General features: G+C 43.2%; 1 protein-coding gene across 1 annotated transcript in view; it reads right to left on the bottom strand.

The window, feature by feature from the left end:
- Nucleotides 1-9,370, bottom strand: part of LOC147035720 (extracellular calcium-sensing receptor-like) — a 31,164-nt gene extending 21,794 nt beyond the window's left edge. Inside the window, exons 1-2 of the mRNA XM_085869218.1 lie at nucleotides 9,121-9,370; nucleotides 8,647-8,699 (exon numbers count right to left, since the gene is read on the bottom strand). Coding sequence (XP_085725344.1) covers nucleotides 8,647-8,699; nucleotides 9,121-9,370 — 303 coding nt within the window. The remainder of the gene's footprint in view (nucleotides 1-8,646; nucleotides 8,700-9,120) is intronic.
- Nucleotides 9,371-19,090: the final 9,720 nt, after the last annotated feature.

Here is a 19,090-nt window from a genome sequence, read left to right as displayed (position 1 = left end):
GTTGAACTTTTGGAATGCTTCATTACAATGCTGCCTGACGTATCGAAAATGTTGCAATGACAGCATTTCTCACTTATGGAATTTGAGTTGTTGGTTCTCTCTGAGATCATGAGTGCACTTACACTTGTTCTGGGAAATTGAAGAGCTATAAATCTGAGCCAAGACAGAATACAAGCTTGAAAATTGCCTCAAGATTGATTTACACAAAATAGTATAACTCCATTAGGGAGATGCAAAGAGCACCAGAGACCTTTAATATTAAGGCCCGGTCACACCTTGACGTTTTAGCCAACGTATGACGATTTTTGAATTTTTTTCTAAAACGCTGGCACACGTTGAATACGTTATGGGTAAGTTTTGATAACATTGAGAGCACGCTGAAAAAACACTGCCATACGTCGTAGTACGCTGGCTTTAAACGTTGTACTTTTTGGTTGTCCTCAAATTTTTTCATGCTTGAAATTTCACGACGTATGCCGGCGTATGACTCACACGTTCTGCTACGCTGGCCACAAGTTGTATGCACGGTCTGTGATCGTTGACAGACGTCAACACATGCTACTTGTAAGTTAATCATAAGTTGAGACACGCCGAGGTAATGTTTAGCGTACCCGAAACTTATTTCTAACCTCTGATTAACGTGTTGTTGGCACGTTACGCGATCGTTGCCACACGTCGACAGACGTTACTTTTAAGTTACTCATAGGCTGAAAGGCGTCGGTATAATGGATCGTCCTTGCATCAGCGTCCACGGCCATGGCCAGGACACTTATTTGCAGCATTCTTCAAACTTTTCTTCGGCATGACGAGGATGTTCACACTTCGATGTCTAGCTTGGCTATAATTCCAATTGTCCATCGGCAGCGTCTATTTAAAATGGTCGAGTTTGAGCGTTTTAACACGTTCAGAAGAAACGCTTCAAATTTCAAAACCCCAGCGTCAAAAAACAAAGGCGAGTGACAGCAATTTAAATCGTTCATTGTAAACAATGAAAATAGCTGAGTGGTACCGTTTAAAAGTCGTTGAGTGTAAAAAAAATCCAATTGTTGAGCGCAAGCGTTTGACTTTCAATAGTGGAGATGCAGCCATTTAAATCGTTGAGTGGCAGCCTATGAATAGCAAACCCTACGTCACCGGCAAAGATAAACTGCCGCACGATATGGATAAGTTAGGCTATCGTTGGGCATAGTTTGTGAACGCCGGCTACACGATAATTATTCGTTGGTATACCGTATCTATAAGTAATCAAAGCGCTCTATGCACATTATTAGTTCATTGTGCATTTGTCCAACCCGTTATGAATAGACCTAAATCGTAAAAACAAGCTATAGCTCATTGTTGAAAAAGCCCCATAAAAAATTAGCCGCGAAGAACTTCGAACAATGGTGAAAAGATGTCTCCTACCCGTGGACACGCGGACACAAGGACAATCCATCATAACCCACACCCTCCCCCTCACACTCACCTACTACTGCCAATATGAACAAACTAATACTAATACTAATACTGATACTGATACTGATACTGATACTGTTACTGCTGACATGGACATCGACTCAAAAAGGACTCGAAAACACTGTTGGGTTCCCCTTTTATGAGCAGCATTTTTATATACCAATTCCCAAAACCGCTGGGAACACATCTTTATATGGCAGTTGTCAGCTAGAAACACGTTCATTTATTTTTTTTTGTCGACCGGAAGACGTCATTGGAATCCGTGTACATACGTCGATGTGTGTTGGGACTACGTAAATAATTGGTTCAAAGCACGTCAAACATAAGTTAGAAATAAGTTTCGCGTAAAAAAGACATTACCGCGACGTGTTTCGACTTATGAGTAGCTTATAAGTAGCCTTTGTGGACGTGTGTAAGCGTCCGCATATCGTGTGTAAAACTTATCCCCATCGCATGCGGAACGTGTGTCATACGCCGATTACGTCATAAAATTTTGAACATGTTTAAAATTTCTTGACGTACTCTACTTACTACGACGTATGATAGCGTACTTTAGCGTTGTACTCACGTATACCAAACTTAATCATACCGTATTTGACGTGCCCCAACGTTTTAGACACATTTTTCTTAGGTCGGCATACCCTGGCAAGATCGCCAAGGTGTGACCGCGATGTTGACACTTCCATTTCTACGGCAGTTATGATTCGAATCGTTGTGCGTCAGCCTTTTAATAGGCTACGTCACGACATCGTCGGCGATGCGTGCAACGCGCTATGCCTAAGTTAGACTATCGTTGGGCATCGGTTGTGTAGGCGGACAACAGGTTCAGCATTCGTTGGTATAAGTTATCTATAACACAACGAAACGTTCTGTGTCTGTTACTAATGCGTTATACATAAGACCAAGTCGCTATGAATACGTCCAAATCTTTAAAAAAAAACATCAAAAGTTCAACGTAAGCCAGCGTTTTACATACATTTTAATACGTTGCCATCGCTGGCTATAACGTCAAGGTCTGACCGGGCCTTTAGTGGGGCAGATAACAGCAATTTTTGAGAGGAATCGTGCAAATGATGATACAACCATCAAAGTTGGCACATTTGTTCTCCAGGGGATTCTAATCAAATCTGCCTGATTGGCCATTTGAAAATCCAAATTTTGAAAAATTTGGATTTTCAAATGGCCAATCGGGCAGATTTGATCAGAAATGCCAAATTTGATGCTCGTATCATAATTTGCACGATTTTTCTACCATCTACTACACTATATTAAGATTTGTGGCCCTCATTGGAATTAGTCCCAAATGGTGGATGATGAATTTTGTCTTGATTTTCGTGTCATGCATGCGTACATTCATAACCATATCTCAGACATGTGTGGACTGATTTTATTCATATTTGGCAGAAAGACAACACATTATGGTGTGTATAAGCACGTCATTTTTTTGACAGAAGAACCAAGATAGATGACTGGCAACATTTTGTTAAAAACCACAAACCCGGTGTCGAACATATCCTCAACCCTTTCTCAGACATGCATTTACCGATGTTATTCAACTTGAAACACAATGAGCCTGGTGTGGCTCAGAGATTAAGGTGGTGGGTTGGGATCCTTGGAGTCCTGAGTTTAAGCCCCCCTGGGCGCTGAGTTCGTATCAGGAGGGTTGACTCAGCCTGTCATCCTTCCTAAGGTCGGCAAAATGAGCACCAGTATACCAGTAATTATCCCTGCAGGGTCAAAGGCGATTAAAGGGTTTGCGTCAGAAAGGGCATCCGGAGTAAAAACGTTGCCCCAAGAAAGGGGGCCATGATTGGAGCCTGCAAAAAGCTGAGCCCTGCTCTGGGATAAAGGCTTTCAAATGGTGTGATGATGATTCAACTTGAAACACAGATAAAGAATGATGGCATACGTAAGCACTTTTGTTTTTTGAAATGACATCCAAGATGACCAACTGGCAGATATTTTAGTTATTAAAAAAAAACCTGGTGTTAAGCACTTCCTAAACCATTTCTCGGAAAAGCTTTTAACGATGTCATTTAAACTTAGCAGACAGATAACTAATAATGGCTTACATAAACACGTCAATTTTTATCGATATCAGGACCAAGAGGGCCGACAGGTGGCTATTTTAGTTGTAAAAAAACCCCAAAGTTGAATACGTCCTCCGCAATTTCTCGGACATGCATTTACCAATGTTGTTCCAACTTGGCACACAGATAAAGAATGATGGCTTACATAAGCACGTCTATTTTTTTAATAAAAAAGAAGAGGTGCATGATGGCCGACTGGTGGCCGTTTTAGTTGAAAAAAACAAAACACGATGTTAAGCATGTCCTCAACCATTTCTCGGACATGCATTTACTGATGTTTTTCAAACTAAGCAAACAGATAGTAAATGATGACTTACATAAGTCCATCATTTATTTTCGACATCAGATCCAAGATGTCCGACTGGCGGCCATTCTGCTACTTAAACGTGTCCCCAACCATTTTTCCAACATGTATGGTCAGATTTTGTTCAAACTTGGCACAACCACAACACAATATTAGCATACACTTTCACCATACTATATTTTGCCATCTGATCAAAGATGGTTGACTGGTACACTGGCAGCCATTTTACTTGTTGAAAAACCCTGTGTTGAACACATCCTCAACCATTTCTCAGACGTGCATTTACCAATCTTGTTTAAAATTGGAAAAATAACGAATATAGCTTACATAAGCATGCCATTTGTTTTCAAGATCAGATGCAAGATGGCCGACTGGTGGCCATATAAGTTATATAACCTGATGTTGAACACGTCCTCAACAGTTTCTTGGACAATCATTTCCCGGTGTTGTTCAAACTTGACACACGCTAATGAATGATGGCTTAAATGTGCACATCATTTTTGTTCAAGATCAGTTCCAAGATGGCTGATTGGTGGACATTTTGGTAATTAAATGTGTCCCCAACCATTTCGCAGACAGGCAGGATCCGATTTTGTTCAAACTAGGCATAAGCACAGTACATAATGGGATACACGTGCCCCTCACTTTATTTTGCGATCTGATAAAAAAACCAGCCAACTGGTAGATTGGCGATTTAACTCCATACAAGAGTCCATCAAAGATGGCCCTTAAACTCCATACCTCAAGATTACTAAAACAACGAGGGCTATGAAATTTTATGTCTTTTTTACTTTTTGCTTCCAAGTTTGACTTTCAATTCACTTGATACAAAGTGCTTGGTTATAATTCTCTTTATTGGATGCTTCAAAATTGGGGTCTTGGTGCCATTCTTAGTGGAAATATTATAAATTCACCTTCGATCTTTGGAGATCTCCTTCAATCTACTTACTGGTTTAGAATATCGATGATTGTCAACTCTTCTATTTGCGAAACAAATCCCAAGTAATTCAATTGAAAAAGCTCTCAGACTCCAAGCAATTACATTACTTTTTGGAATATCTGTTCCATTTGGTTGTTTTCTCATTTTTTATTGGGAAAAATAAAAAGTTAACCCACCCAGTGCCCAAAATATCCACATTCTTTTAAACAGGAGTTTCAATAACCAAGTTTTCTGACAGGATAATATAGAATGAGTGAATTTGCCTTTCAGCTGCATTATCTAGGTCTGATTACATTCCTCATGATAAAACAAAACAAAAAACTGCTGGATTGTGCGAATTCTGTGGAATCTGGGGAGTGGTGGAAGGTTGATAAAGTGGAGTTAGAGAGAGAACAGAGTAGTGGCACTAGAAAAAAAAAAAAACAACAGAGAATGCCTGTAATGTGAGAGGAACAACCCTTTTGTTTCAGTATTATGACATTACATTCCATTAATCTTGGGCTTCAGATGCTCCAGAATTCAGGAGAAACCATTGGGATGCTGGAGTTTCAACTCCAGCTCAGAGATGTGAGCACTAATTCATTATACAATGAACAAATGCCTTGCAGGTTGTGAAGAGATATGATTTTTCAAGTTCAACTTTAAATCTTCCATGATCTTTCTTGGGAAAGCCACATTTCCACCATGGCCTCCAAAGCCAGTTGCCCACTGGGAATCGTCCACGTGCAAAGTCCTTCCTTGGCCCACCTGAGCCCCTGACCACATACAAAGCTTTCATCCACAGCCTGATGGAGGACTGCTCTCCCCTCTGGGATGATGCACCTGCCTACCACCTTTCTCGGTTTCATGCTGTGGAAACGAAGGCATTTTGGATCATTGGCATCTCCCGTGATGAAGCTGAGTCTTTCGGCCTATCACTCTCTCACTGAAGGCAGGTCGGTGGTCTTTCTGTCTTCCACCATATCCTCTCTGATCTCACCCCACCTGCTGTGTCTGCAATTTGTCCTCACCATATTTTTGCAGGGCGCTCAATGTCCGCAAACAACACCCTTCTGGTAAAACTACCAAAATCACGAATCACTGCTCACCTTCACTCTTTCATTCCTCTTTTTCCCGCCTTTGTAATAAACTCCCTCACTCTATTCAATCCCATTCTTCCCTCCAGTCCTTAAAAACAGCTGTTCACCACTACCTTTTAGCGTCCCCCATCCAAATTCTTGATCTTTTCTACCCCCTTTAATCCACCCAAAACCCACCTCATTCAAATTCCCTGCTTTCCAACATGAAAGTCCCTGTAATGTCCATCTTGTATTCCCCGTGTTCCCTGCCCCATCCCTCTCCCTTCCACAGATTTCCTAATGTCTCTGTTCGCAACTGTTTTGTCCTTCCCACTACCCCCCCCCACCCTTTGCTGTACGTTGTGTGTTAGTTCTCATACGAATCTCGACAAGGTATACAAAAAAAATCTCAGACGATACCCCATATGTAGTTGGTTTTACAGGCCAGTTTTAATATAAGAACAGCCAAAGAGAGGTCATGGTGAAAAGTGAGGGTTGTTAAAAACAATATCATGGCTCGTGAAATAGCTGAAACATAAAATAGATCTAGGATGTTGCAGAACAAAGGGAACAGTATAAAAAGAGTGGGGGCAAGACAACACCAACAGTAGGGTTGAGGGACAATACAAAGGGAGACTTTGAGAAATTAGGGATGCCGAGAAGAATGAGGCCAATGTGTGAACACAGGGGGTGAACAAGATTAATACAACCGCATCCTGTCAGGAAGGAAAAATTGGAAAAATGGAAAAAGGTGGCCTTGGAAAGTGTCAAGTATTGGAGAAAAGATCAAAGTTGTGAATGCTATTGATCATCTAAGATGGTGGTGAGCAGTCATCCTGAAACCATGTAAGGAAGAATGAGACTGAAAAGTGAAGAAGTCAGTTCCTCAAGTGGGTGAAAGGAGGAACAATGAGTGGAGGCAAGTGGTGATTCGTGATTTTGGGAGTTTCACCATAAAGGTGTCACTTACAGACAGACCACGTGCACCTTGCAGAAACTTGGGCAGAGTTGGAGACGAATATGCAAAGGGAAGAGGGTGCAAGATTGGACAAGGTTGAGTGGAAGACAGAGACCACTCAATTTTCTGTGAGGTGAAATTGATAGGCGCAGAGACTCAGTTTCATCTTTGGGATAATCCAATCATCTTGAAGACCTTGGTTTCCACAGCAACAAGCTAAGCAAGGTGTGACGCAGGGGTGCCAAGCCAGAGGGGAGTGCAATAATCCATTAAACTGGAAAAATAGTTCAGCAATGCTTAGGAAAGACTTTGCACGATTGAGGATTCCCAGTCGGTGATTGGCTTAGGAGGTGAACTTGGAAATCCTGTTTACCCAAGAAAGATCAAGTTGATCGTCAGCCCCATAAGTTTGTCAAACTGAACTTCATCAATAGTCTTGTTAAGAATGTAAAAGCGATGGATCACCAAATGGTTCTTTCGGAAAGAGAGTGAGAGTGTGAGATTTGTCAGATCACTTGTCTCTGGCATTGAAGTTGATGAGACTAAATTTTCTCCAGGTTTTCGCCATGGAAAGAGATCGGAGGATTTATATGAACAATCCTACCAGGGTAATAAGGGTGAGACTGTGAGAAATTCAACAAATAAAGGATGTTCCATTAATCATACCATCATCTCAATTTCGAAATCAGGAGATGCATCCACACATGGAGCTGGTGTCTACAAATCATAGATACTTATTACATGTCTGTGGGATAAAAATAAAACGTTGGCGCTATTGATTTTCATCATCTTACGTGAATAGAAATGATAAAAATGATACTCATTACCTGGTTTCCATTGAGGTAATCTTCATTCAATATAAAACTTGTTTTTTTTGGCTTCACATTTCTGAGGAAATCTTGAAATTCTGCAATTTGTCCTGATTTTTCTCCAAAACCGATTGTGCCTTGAAGGATGTGAACATATCGAAATGTTGAATACAGCTGTGATGTGATCCAGTCAGATGCTGCGATCCATGTTTTCCCAGTGACATTTTGTAAAAGAAGCTCTCCCATCAACGGCAATGCATCTTGTTCATTGGAATACAGTATGATTACACTTGCTCTTGTCTCTGCCACAAGTGTTCCTTCAATGCCACAAAAATAAATATTCAGAAGTTAAACATTCAATTTAATGATTTTCAATTTTATGCATAACAATGTTGCAGGCAATTTTCATCCCCATGCTGACCCCCTCCCTCTCCAACCAATGCACATGACACTGCCATGTCCCCACAACTTGATTCATCATCAACTCATCCATGTCTCTGATGCTTTACAGGAAGGGCACACATCTTACCTTTATGCAAAGGACCCACAAATGAAACAAACCTGCCACCTTAAAAAGTCGAGGCATCTCACCCATACAAAGATATATATACAGAGCAAAATTATTTTGTTGACGTGGAGCCTCTGTGTGATTTCCATGCTGACTATAAGTTGTTGGGTTAGTAGTTCACAGGCAGGGCACAGGTACCACATCCCTCAGATGGACAATTCCATTTGCAAGGAATAATTGTTGGATGTTAAAGATCGCACTTGGTGTTTCACGATTAATAAATTCCTACATTTACGAAGATAAATCATCCAGTGTTATTTTTTACCATGCGACTTCTACGCCAGCAATAAACCTATCTTTTTTTATATCTCTTCTCATGTTTGCAATATTTAATCCAGCATACGCTTGCCTCATTCATTCCAGAAATCAAGTCCATGCTTTCCTGCAATCCCTGGTGCTCCCACTTCTCAATTTTTTTTGCATTCCAGGTCTCCTATTCTAATCAAAACACCCCCTTTGGGCACCTGTTCTACTAGTTCCTGCAACTTTCCATGAAATCCCCTCATATTATCTTCATCTGCAACAGAAGTTAGAGCAAACATCTTAATGATGGTTGTGTTCCCTGGATGTCCTTACAACCTCACTATTATCATTGACAACGTTGTATCCCAGTGCTGACTATGCTGTATCCTTATGAAAATGACTGCCACTTCATTTATTTTTCAAGTTTCCTGACCATCAAAGAACACTTTGAAACAGACCCAAACCAGGACATCGAAGATCACTTATCCCCAAAATTGAAGAAATTCTCCTCTCAATCTCTCTATTTATTGTATATAACTTTCGATGATTTATTGACATTTGCATTCCATGTCCCAATGTTGTGAACGTTTGAGATGTTCAGAGTACGATTTTCAGTTGTGGCCACCTCAGAAAATGGATTTCCTTCCTGGTTTGATCGTCATCTTCAAAACCAACAGTCCTACTAAACAAAACACTTTGCTCTTCTGCAGTAGCCAACCTCAGAAAATGGATTTCCTTCGTGGTTTGATCGTCATCATCAAAGCCACCAGTCCGACTCAACAAAACACTTTGCTCTTCTGCAGTAGCCATATGGTTGCTTTCACATGTGTGGGGCACATCATTTTGTGGTAGAGCATTATCACTTCGTAATAGAATCTGGTCATGATTGTTTTCTTGGCATGTACAGAAGTGGTTTTCCATTGCTATCTTCTGGACAGTGTCCATATTAGAAGGGTGATCCTGGCCATTGTTTTCCAGAAAAGAATGCTATGCCGAGAATCAAGGCCATGATGCCATTACTGCCTATATTTGCAAGCTGCCTGCCTGCATCCACGACCTGTTCCTATTTCTTCACTTGCCTCTGTTTAGGAGGCCAAAACAGGGCCGTACACCTTGCCTTAGGGTGACATATGGGTTAAGTTAACAAATGTGAAGGTCACCTCCTTAAAATAGGATTGCTGCCATTACTCCGTTCAACCCGTTAGGTTTGTTTCAATAATCGGAACTGTAAGGCAGTGGCGGATTTGGATTCAGAGCGATCATCTCCTTGATGAGTTGAGAACCAAAGCAAACAAGCCCCATCTGCCCAAAACAACTGTTTTTACAATGCGATGGATTCACCTTTTACCTCTGCACGTGGTCGTGAGAACAACCCCGCCACAAGAAGAACAGTGAGAGGCAAGAACTGGACTGTCAGAAGCTGTTTGAGATGTTGAACCATTGGAGTATTTTACACTCCTTGAGAGCTTATCCATATATATATATATATATATATATATATATATATATATATATATATATATATATATATATATATATATATATATATATATATATATATATATATATATTTGAAAATGTGTCTGTGTGTTTCTCTGTGACCTATGCACGCGAAAAGTACTGGACTGATCCTCACCAAACTTCACATGCTGACAGAACATGTACCCGGGAGTGTCCCGATGTAAAAGAATTGTACTTCCCTCTTCCGTTTTCCGAATTATGACGTCATCACCTGATGTCATAATGTTAATTTTTAAAGTTCAGCCGATTGACATGGGGCCAACACCATTTGCAATAGAATGAAAAAAATAATGCTACAGTTAATTGACGACAATGACTTCTGACTTCCGGTTTCCGGATTATGACATCATCACCGATTTTGTAACATTAATTTTTCAAGTTCAGCCGTTTGACATGGGACCAATGGAATTTGCAAGATAATGAGAAATTAATACTACAGTCAATTGAAGACAATGACTTCAGACTTCCCGGTTTCTGAATTATGACTTATGCGTCGACACACTTTTCGTAACGTTAATTTTTGAAGTTCAGCCGATTGACATTGGGCCAACGCCATTTGCAATAGAATGAAAAAATAGTGCCACAGTTAATTTCAAATTCCCGTTTCCGAATTATGACTTATGCATTCGACACACTTATCATAGGCCCTATTCACATCAACAAACGTCTCTTGTAATGCATCATCAACACAAGTCATATTTTATTGAACATATAGGTCGTCGTCGACTTACGACCATGATCGGTTCAGAATGACCAGTCGAAAGTCGATTTGGTCGTAAGTCGACCAACCTTTATTGAAAGTGTATAGGCCTATGCAAAAATTACCATATGTATATTATACCGTATAATGATATAATAATCATCTGTAAGTCATATTTTATTTACATTTTCTTTGTTCATTATTGTTATAACCATGGTTATAAAAACCATTTTTATTGTTACTGTATAACGTTTTTACATCACTTCGGCCTGGATTCGGGATCAGCGATCAAATAATGTAAATCACGATTAATAATTATTTTTTGATGATGCGGGAGATATCTTTCTTAAAATCAGTGGAGGAAATATCCACCATGTCTGATATTTGGGTCTTTCATGTCTCCGACGATGACTTTATCTCCCGGGACACATCATTCCCCATGACAAAAACCGGAAGCAAAAGGGTCATAGCCGACGACACTGATTCGAAATTGCAAGGGTATTGTGTTGTTGTTGTTGTTGTTGTTGTTGTTCTTGTTGTTGTTTACTATTCTCTCATGTGCACGCGTTGAGTATGAAGCTCACTACGTTCAATATTAAACGCTGTGCGGTGTAAAAACATGATTGGGTTTGATTTATATGTTGCGAATATTAAACGCTGTGCGGTGTATAAACACGATCGGGTTTGATTTCTATGTTGTGAATATTAAACGCTGTGCGGTGTATAAACACGATCGGGTTTGATTTCTATGTTGCGAACATTAATAAACGCTGTGCAGTGTATAAACACGATCGGGTTTGATTTCTATGTTGTGAATATTAAATGCTGTGCGGTGTAGAAACACGATCGGGTTTTATTTCTATGTTGCGAATATTAAACGCTGTGCGGTGTATAAACATGATCGGGTTTGATTTCGATGTTGCGAATATTAAACGCTGTGCAGTGTATAAACACGATCCAGTTTGATTTCTATATTGCTGAAATGAATGCGAGGGAAAACCCTTCAGAGTGTAGGCTTCATTTCAATTGATTGAAGCCGAACTACAGACACATCAGGGAATACATGTGCAGCAAGGAATACATGTGCAGCAAGGAGTACATGTGCAGCAAGGTATACACGTGCAGTCGATCACCGCAAAATAAATCAGCAATTAGCACGGAGTCCGGTATACTCTCAATTCTTACCATTCAACGAGCACCAAGTGAACCACCGCCGTAAATGACAATGCCCCAGGGACAATCCCACCGACCGCGCGCAATCTCGGTTTTATCTGTCCCGTGTGCGAGCCGCACGACATGTGATCACGCGTCACATCCTTCAATTCATCACATTCTCCACATCTTTGAAATGTAACTAGAGGCTCAACTAACGCACCATGATTACTTCAACGCTATAGGAGTTTACATTTCAAGCAGCGCGAACTATTTAAACTACAGAAGCATACATTCCAAGCAGTGAGGATTATTTTGAGTTATAGGAGCATGGTAAGGTGCCATAGAGGGATTCCGATAATCCCCTTTACAGATCGAGTCGGCGAGGGGGTTTTATCCATCGACCTCTCCGGGAGTAAATGGTGGTTTCACTTGAGGGAGGCTTCCGATCCTCTTGGGGAGCCTCGACTCGTGACGGGGATGACTCCTCGATCGCTCTCGGGTGGAACGCGGAAGCTCCGTCGCCACCATTCCCGGGTGGAGTTCCTGGGGGGGGAAACACCTGGGGAGGGAATGTCAGAGGGAGGAGTACCAGATGGAGGAGTACCTGCAGGAGGAGTACCTGCGGGAGCCAGATGGCGAACCGACACAGTGGTCTCCCTGCCATCAGGAAGTCTAACATGAGCATACTCAGGATTAGCATCGATGAGTTCGACCTCCTCCACCATTGGTTCATACTTGCTTTGTCGTACCGGGCGCTTCATGAACACCGATCCGGGATAGGTTAGCCAGTTGGGCACCGATTGGCTGTCAACATAACGTCGTTGGTGAGTAAACATTCGTTCATGAGGAGTAGCATTGGAGGACGTACAGAGCAAAGAGCGTATGGAATTCAGAGCGTCAAGTAGGGTAAACTCCCACCGCTCGGGCTCCAGTCCTCTCGATTTCAGCGCCAGGGTTACGGCTTTCCAAATGACTCCATTATACCGTTCCACCTGCCCATTACCCTGTGGGTTGTAACCCGTCGTTTGACTAGTTGCTATGCCGTGCTCAAATAGGAACTGTTTTAGCCCGGCCGACATGAAACACGGCCCTCTGTCTGAATGTATGTACGAAGGTTTCCCAAACATGGCGAAGAGGTCAGAGAGACATTTCACGACAGTGCCCGATGTCATATCCGAGCACGGGAATGTGAACAAACCTTGAGTATTCATCAACAACAGTGAATATGTATCTGTTGTCTGTCTCGGTCGGCAGGGGTCCTTTGAAGTCGATATTTAGTCGCTCGAAGGGAGAGGTGGCCTTGATCAATCTGCCGGGAGCGGCGCCATAGAATCTGGGTTTTCATTCAGCACAAACAGGGCAAGAAGCATTCATTTGTTTAATATCTTCGATAGAATAGGGAAGGTTTTGTCTGCGCACGAAATGTGCCATTCTGGTTACCCCCGGGTGGCACAGAGACCCATGAAGGTCTTGCAAAGCCCGACTGATTGTCGCCGAACAGTAGACCCGAGAGAAGGTGTCTGCAGCAGGGTTTTCCCTCCCGGGCCGATAAACAATGTCGTAACTCTAACAAGATAGATCTATCCGCCATCTCATTATTTTCTCTTTCTTAATTTTCCCGTTATTTTTCCCATCAAACATGAAGGCAACGGATCGCTGGTCCGTGACGAGTGTGAAGTGATTGCCCAGCAAATAATGTCTCCATTTACCAAGGGCTTTGACAATAGCGATTTGTTTGCTTCCTTCTCTATTGCCGAGTGTCTCTGCTCGCTTCCTGAGAGAGTTCTCGAGAAGAACGCGACGGGTCGGCCGGACTGATTGAGCGTCGCGGCGATCGCATGATCGGAAGCGTCTGTTTCCACCACGAACGGCACTGAGCTTTCGATCGATAATACCACGGAATGACTGATTTCATCTTTGAGGCTGTGGAAAGCTTTTACAACAGCGACATCTGGTGGGAAGTTTTTGCAATGCACCAGGGGATGTATTTTTTCAGAGTATTGGGGGATCCATCGAGCGTTGTAAGCGAACATCCCGATCACCCGACGCAATGTCTGCAGGTAATGAGGTGGGGGTAGCTCACGAAGTGTGCGCAATCGTTCTCAATCGGGCTTTATTGTGCCGTCGGCTATTGTGTGGCCGAGAAGATTAATTGACCTTGCCGAGAATACGCATTTCTCGGAGTTGAGAGTCAGATTATATTTTCTAGCAATGCTCAAGAATCTGTCCAGATTCATATCATGTTCCCCCCGATCCTTACCGCACACCGTGACATTGTCCACGTAAACAAAAGTGTCTTTGAGGTTTTCATCCGAGATGATGTCGTCGATAACTCGTTGGAAGCAAGCTACTCCATTAGTGACACCGAACGGAATCCTCCTGAATTGATAGAGGCGTCTACCTGCCTCGAACGCGGTGTAAGGTTTGTCTTCCTCTCGAATGGGAATTTGATGATAGGCGCTTCGCAAATCGATGGTGCTGAATATTTTGGAATTGGCCATACGTTCGACCATCTCGTCTATGCGCGGCAAAGGGAAGGCATCGAGTTGGGTGAAGCGATTGACCGTTTGAGAGTAATCGACAACCATTCGTTTCTTATGGTTCTGGTTGGTGGTCACCAAACCTGCGCGCGCCATGGCGAATCGCTCGGTTCTATAATACCTTCTTCCAGTAATCGCTTGGTCTCAGAAGTGATGAAGTTCATATCGGCGGTGGTATATCATCGCGATTTGATCGCTATCGGTTTACAGTCCGGCGACAAGTTAGCAAACAGCAGGGTGGACGATACCTCTGTGGTGGTCAGAGCATTTAGAATTAAACGAGGTTTGCTTCCTCCAAAGGGTATTTCGACGCTCGCGTGCTGCTTGAGGACATTATGACCCAGAATTACATCTGCGCATAAATCACGAAGCACCAGTACCCTTAGATCCCGATGCGTGTACCCTTTTACGTCCAACTCAACATTGCAGTACCCTCATATGCGGGAATGTAGTGATGTGGAGGCCATGCATACAGTATTGTCTGTCGGGTGGATCTTCCATTTCCTGCCCTTCACTAGCGAGCTGTTGACAAAACTTTCAGAGCTACCAGTTTCAATCAGAGCCTCAGCCATATGCCCGTTAATTCGTACGTTGATGATAACTTTGGATAGATTCCACAGTGAAGCTGTTGTTACTTTCTTTTGTGAGTAGAGACCCGCAGAAGTGGGTTTATTTCTTCTAAGAGTAGATTTGCATACCCTGGCATAATGCCCTTTCTTGTCACAATTCATGCATGTGTCATCCCTGGCGGTGCATTTGTTGCGGGGCAATCTTTTATACACACAAAAGAAGCATTTACCAACCGAAGTAGTTGCTGAGGAGTTTGATGAGGTCTGGGTATCCGATTCCTCGAGTTTATCTCCATCCTCAGTGTCGGAGGTGTCCCCGGGGGGTTCCTTGAGTTTCCACCGTAGCAGCGTTCATTAGCAACACCGGTGTCTCATATGACTCAGATTGCTGCTGAGCCGTATCTATAGCTCGGGCCTGGTCAGCTACCATTTCAAGAGTGGGTTGTGCTTTCTCCAGAAAGCGTTGCCGAATGGGGGCTGACCTGAGCCCTTGGATGAACGCCTCTCTGGTCGCTTCATCTCGGTGTTCCTCGGCGGTTACAGCCCGGAAACTGCAGTCTTTGCCCAACTGCCTCAGAGCTTGCAGGAACTGAGCGATTGTCTCCCCTGCTGCTTGCCTGCGTGTGTTGAGAAGATGTCGTATGTAAACGTCGTTCTTGCGCTTCACGTAGAGCGCCCGCAGCACGTCGATCACTGCGTCGTAGGTGTCACACTCCGAGAAGAGCCTGAAAACACTGGGCGAGACATGGTTTACAAGTGCGGCCAATTTGTCGGCTCCCTCTTCAATAATGGTCAGATAGTGTGAGAAGGAACGGAACCAATGTGACCATTTCATTTCCGAGTCAGTAGCGTTTGGGTCTGCATCGAACCTCTCCGGCTTGTAGATCTTGTCCATCGTCGGTTGAGGGAGCCAAAGGGATCAAGTGAAATAAATTGAAATGAATGCGAGGGAAAAACCTTCGGAGTGTCGGCTTTATTTCACTTGATTGAAGCCGCTTCTACAGACACATCAGGGAACACATGTGCAGTAAGGAATACAAGTGTAGCAAGGAGTAGATGTGCAGCAAGGTATACACGTGCAGTCGATCACCGCAAAATAAATCAGCAATTAGCACGGAGTCCGGTATACTCTCAATTCTTACCATTCAACGAGCACCAAGTGAACCACCGCCGTAAATGACAATGCCCCAGGGACAATCCCACCGACCGCGCGGAATCTCGGTTTTATCTGTCCCGTGTGCGAGCCGTGTGACATGTGATTACGCGTCACATCCTTCAATTCATCACAGTTGCGAATATTAATAAACGCTGTGCGGTGTATAAACACAATCGGGTTTGATTTCTATGTTGCGAATATTAAACGCTGTGCGGTGTATAAACACGATTGTGTTTGATTTCTATGTTGTGAATATTAAATGCTGTGCGGTGTATAAACACAATCGGGTTTGATTTCTATGTTGTGTATATTAAACGCTGTGCGGTGTATAAACATGATCGGGTTTGATTTCTATGTTGCGAATATTAAACGCTGTGCGGTGTATAAACACGATTGTGTTTGATTTATATGTTGTGAATATTAAATGCTGTGCGGTGTATAAACACAATCGGGTTTGATTTCTATGTTGTGTATATTAAACGCTGTGCGGTGTATAAACATGATCGGGTTTGATTTCTATGTTGCGAATATTAAACGCTGTGCGGTGTATAAACACGATTGTGTTTGATTTCTATGTTGTGAATATTAAATGCTGTGCGGTGTATAAACACAATCGGGTTTGATTTCTATGTTGTGTATATTAAACGCTGTGCGGTGTATAAACACAATCGGGTTTGCTTTCTATGTTGCGAATATTAAACGCTGTGCGGTGTATAAACACGATTGTGTTTGATTTCTATGTTGTGAATATTAAATGCTGTGCGGTGTATAAACACGATCGGGTTTGATTTCTATGTTGCGAATATTAAACGCTGTGCGGTGTATAAACACGATTGTGTTTGATTTCTATGTTGTGAATATTAAATGCTGTGCGGTGTATAAACACGATCGGGTTTGATTTCTATGTTGTGAATATTAAACGCTGTGCGGTGTATAAAAACGATCGGGTTTGATTACTATGTTGCGAATATTAAATGCTGTGCGGTGTATAAACACGCTCGGGTTTGATTTCTATGTTGCGAATATTAAACGCTGTGCGGTGTATAAACATGATCCGGTTTGATTTCTGTGTTGTGAATATTAAACGCTGTGCGGTGTATAAACACGATCGGGTTTGATTTCTATGTTGCGAATATTAAACGCTGTGCGGTGTATAAACATGATCCGGTTTGATTTCTATGTTGCGAATGTGGTGAATTAACGTGAATCGAGGGACATGACGCGGGATCACATGTTGTGCGTCTCGCGTATAAGGGGAGGTCTCTGCGGCACGAGCGATTGTCCCCGGGGCATTGCTATTGACATCGGCTGTCCACTTGATGCTCGTTAACTGAAGGTGCTCATTGACTGGTGAGAATGGAGATTATATCGAACTCCGTGCTTACGCGGATTTAGTCTGCAATGGTTAACTGCACATGTATACGTTACTGCTTATGTACTCCTAGCTGAACCTGTATTTCCTGGTGTGCCCACAGAAGCGGCTCCAATCAAATGGAATAAAGCCTAAACTCTGAAGGTTCATCTCTCGCTCTCATTTCAATTTATTCCATTTGATTTTCTCGGCTCTCTCAACGAAAGATGGACAAGATCTACAAACCAGAGAGGCTCTTCTCGGGGTGCGACACTTACGAAGCAGCGATCGAGGTGCTGCAAGCGCTCTACGTGAAGCCCAAGAACGAGGTATACATACGACATCTTCTCAACACACGCAAGCAAGCAGCCGGGGAGACAATCGATCAGTTCCTGCAAGCTCTGAATCAGCTGGGAAAAGACTGCAGCTTCCGGGCGGTAAGCGCCGAGGAACACCGAAAGGAAGCGACCCGGGAGGCATTCATCCAAGGACTCAGATCAGCCCACATACGGCAACGCTTACTAGAGAAAGCGCAACCCACTCTTGACAAGGTAGTCGATCAGGCTCGAGCGATGGATACGGCTCAGCAGCAATCTGAGTCATTTGGGACACCGATGCTGCTCATGAACGCTGCTACGGTGGGAACTCAAGGAACCCCACTGGCACAGACACAGCCAGACATAGGAGATGGAGAAACACCCGAGGTGCCGGATACCCAGACCTCGTCAAACTCCTCAGCAACTGCTCCGGTTGGTAAATGCTTCTTTTGTGGGTACAAAAGGCATCCTCGTCAAAAATGTCCCGCCAGAGATGCCACATGCATGAATTGCGACAAGAAAGGGCATTATGCCAGGGTATGTAAATCTACTCTAAGGAGAAATAAACCCACTTCTGCGGCTCTCTACTCGCAAAATAAATTGACTGCAGCCTCCCCGGGGAATCTATCCAAGGCTATCATCAACGTACGAATTAACGGGCATATGGCTGAGGCACTGATTGATACCGGTAGCTCGGAAAGTTTCGTCAACAGCTCGCTAGTGAAGGGCAGGAAATGGGTAATCCACCCGACTGACAATACGGTATGCATGGCCGCCACCTCACTACAATCCCGCGTACGAGGGTACTGCAATGTTGAATTGGACGTAAAAGGGTACACGCATCGGGATGTAAAGGTGCTGGTGCTTCGTGATTTGTGCGCAGACGTAATTCTGGGTCATAATGTCCTCAAGCAGCACACGAGCGTCGAAATACCCTTTGGAGGAAGCAAGCCTCGTCTAATTTTAAATGCGTTGACCACCGCGGAGGTGACGTCCTCCCAGCTGTTCGCTAACTTGTCGCCGGTCTGCAAACCGATAGCGATCAAATCGCGGCGATATACCACTGCTGACATGAATTTCATCACTTCGGAAACCAAGCGATTACTGGAGGAGGGAATTATAGAACCGAGCGATTCGCCATGGCGCGCACAGGTGTTAGTAACCAGCAGTCAGAACCATAAGAAACGGATGGTTGTCGATTATTCCCAAACGGTCAATCGCTTCACCCAACTCGACGCCTACCCCCTGCCGCGCATAGATGAGATGGTCGAACGCGTGGCCAATTATAAGGTATTCAGTACCATCGACTTGCGAAGCGCCTATCATCAAATTCCCATCCGAGAGGAAGACAAACCG

This window comes from Eptatretus burgeri, chromosome 1 (assembly GCF_056783735.1).
Source record: "Eptatretus burgeri isolate ZD-2024b chromosome 1, Ebu_testis_v1, whole genome shotgun sequence".
Lineage (NCBI taxonomy): Eukaryota > Metazoa > Chordata > Myxini > Myxiniformes > Myxinidae > Eptatretus > Eptatretus burgeri.
This window is presented reverse-complemented; position numbering and strand designations above follow the sequence as displayed.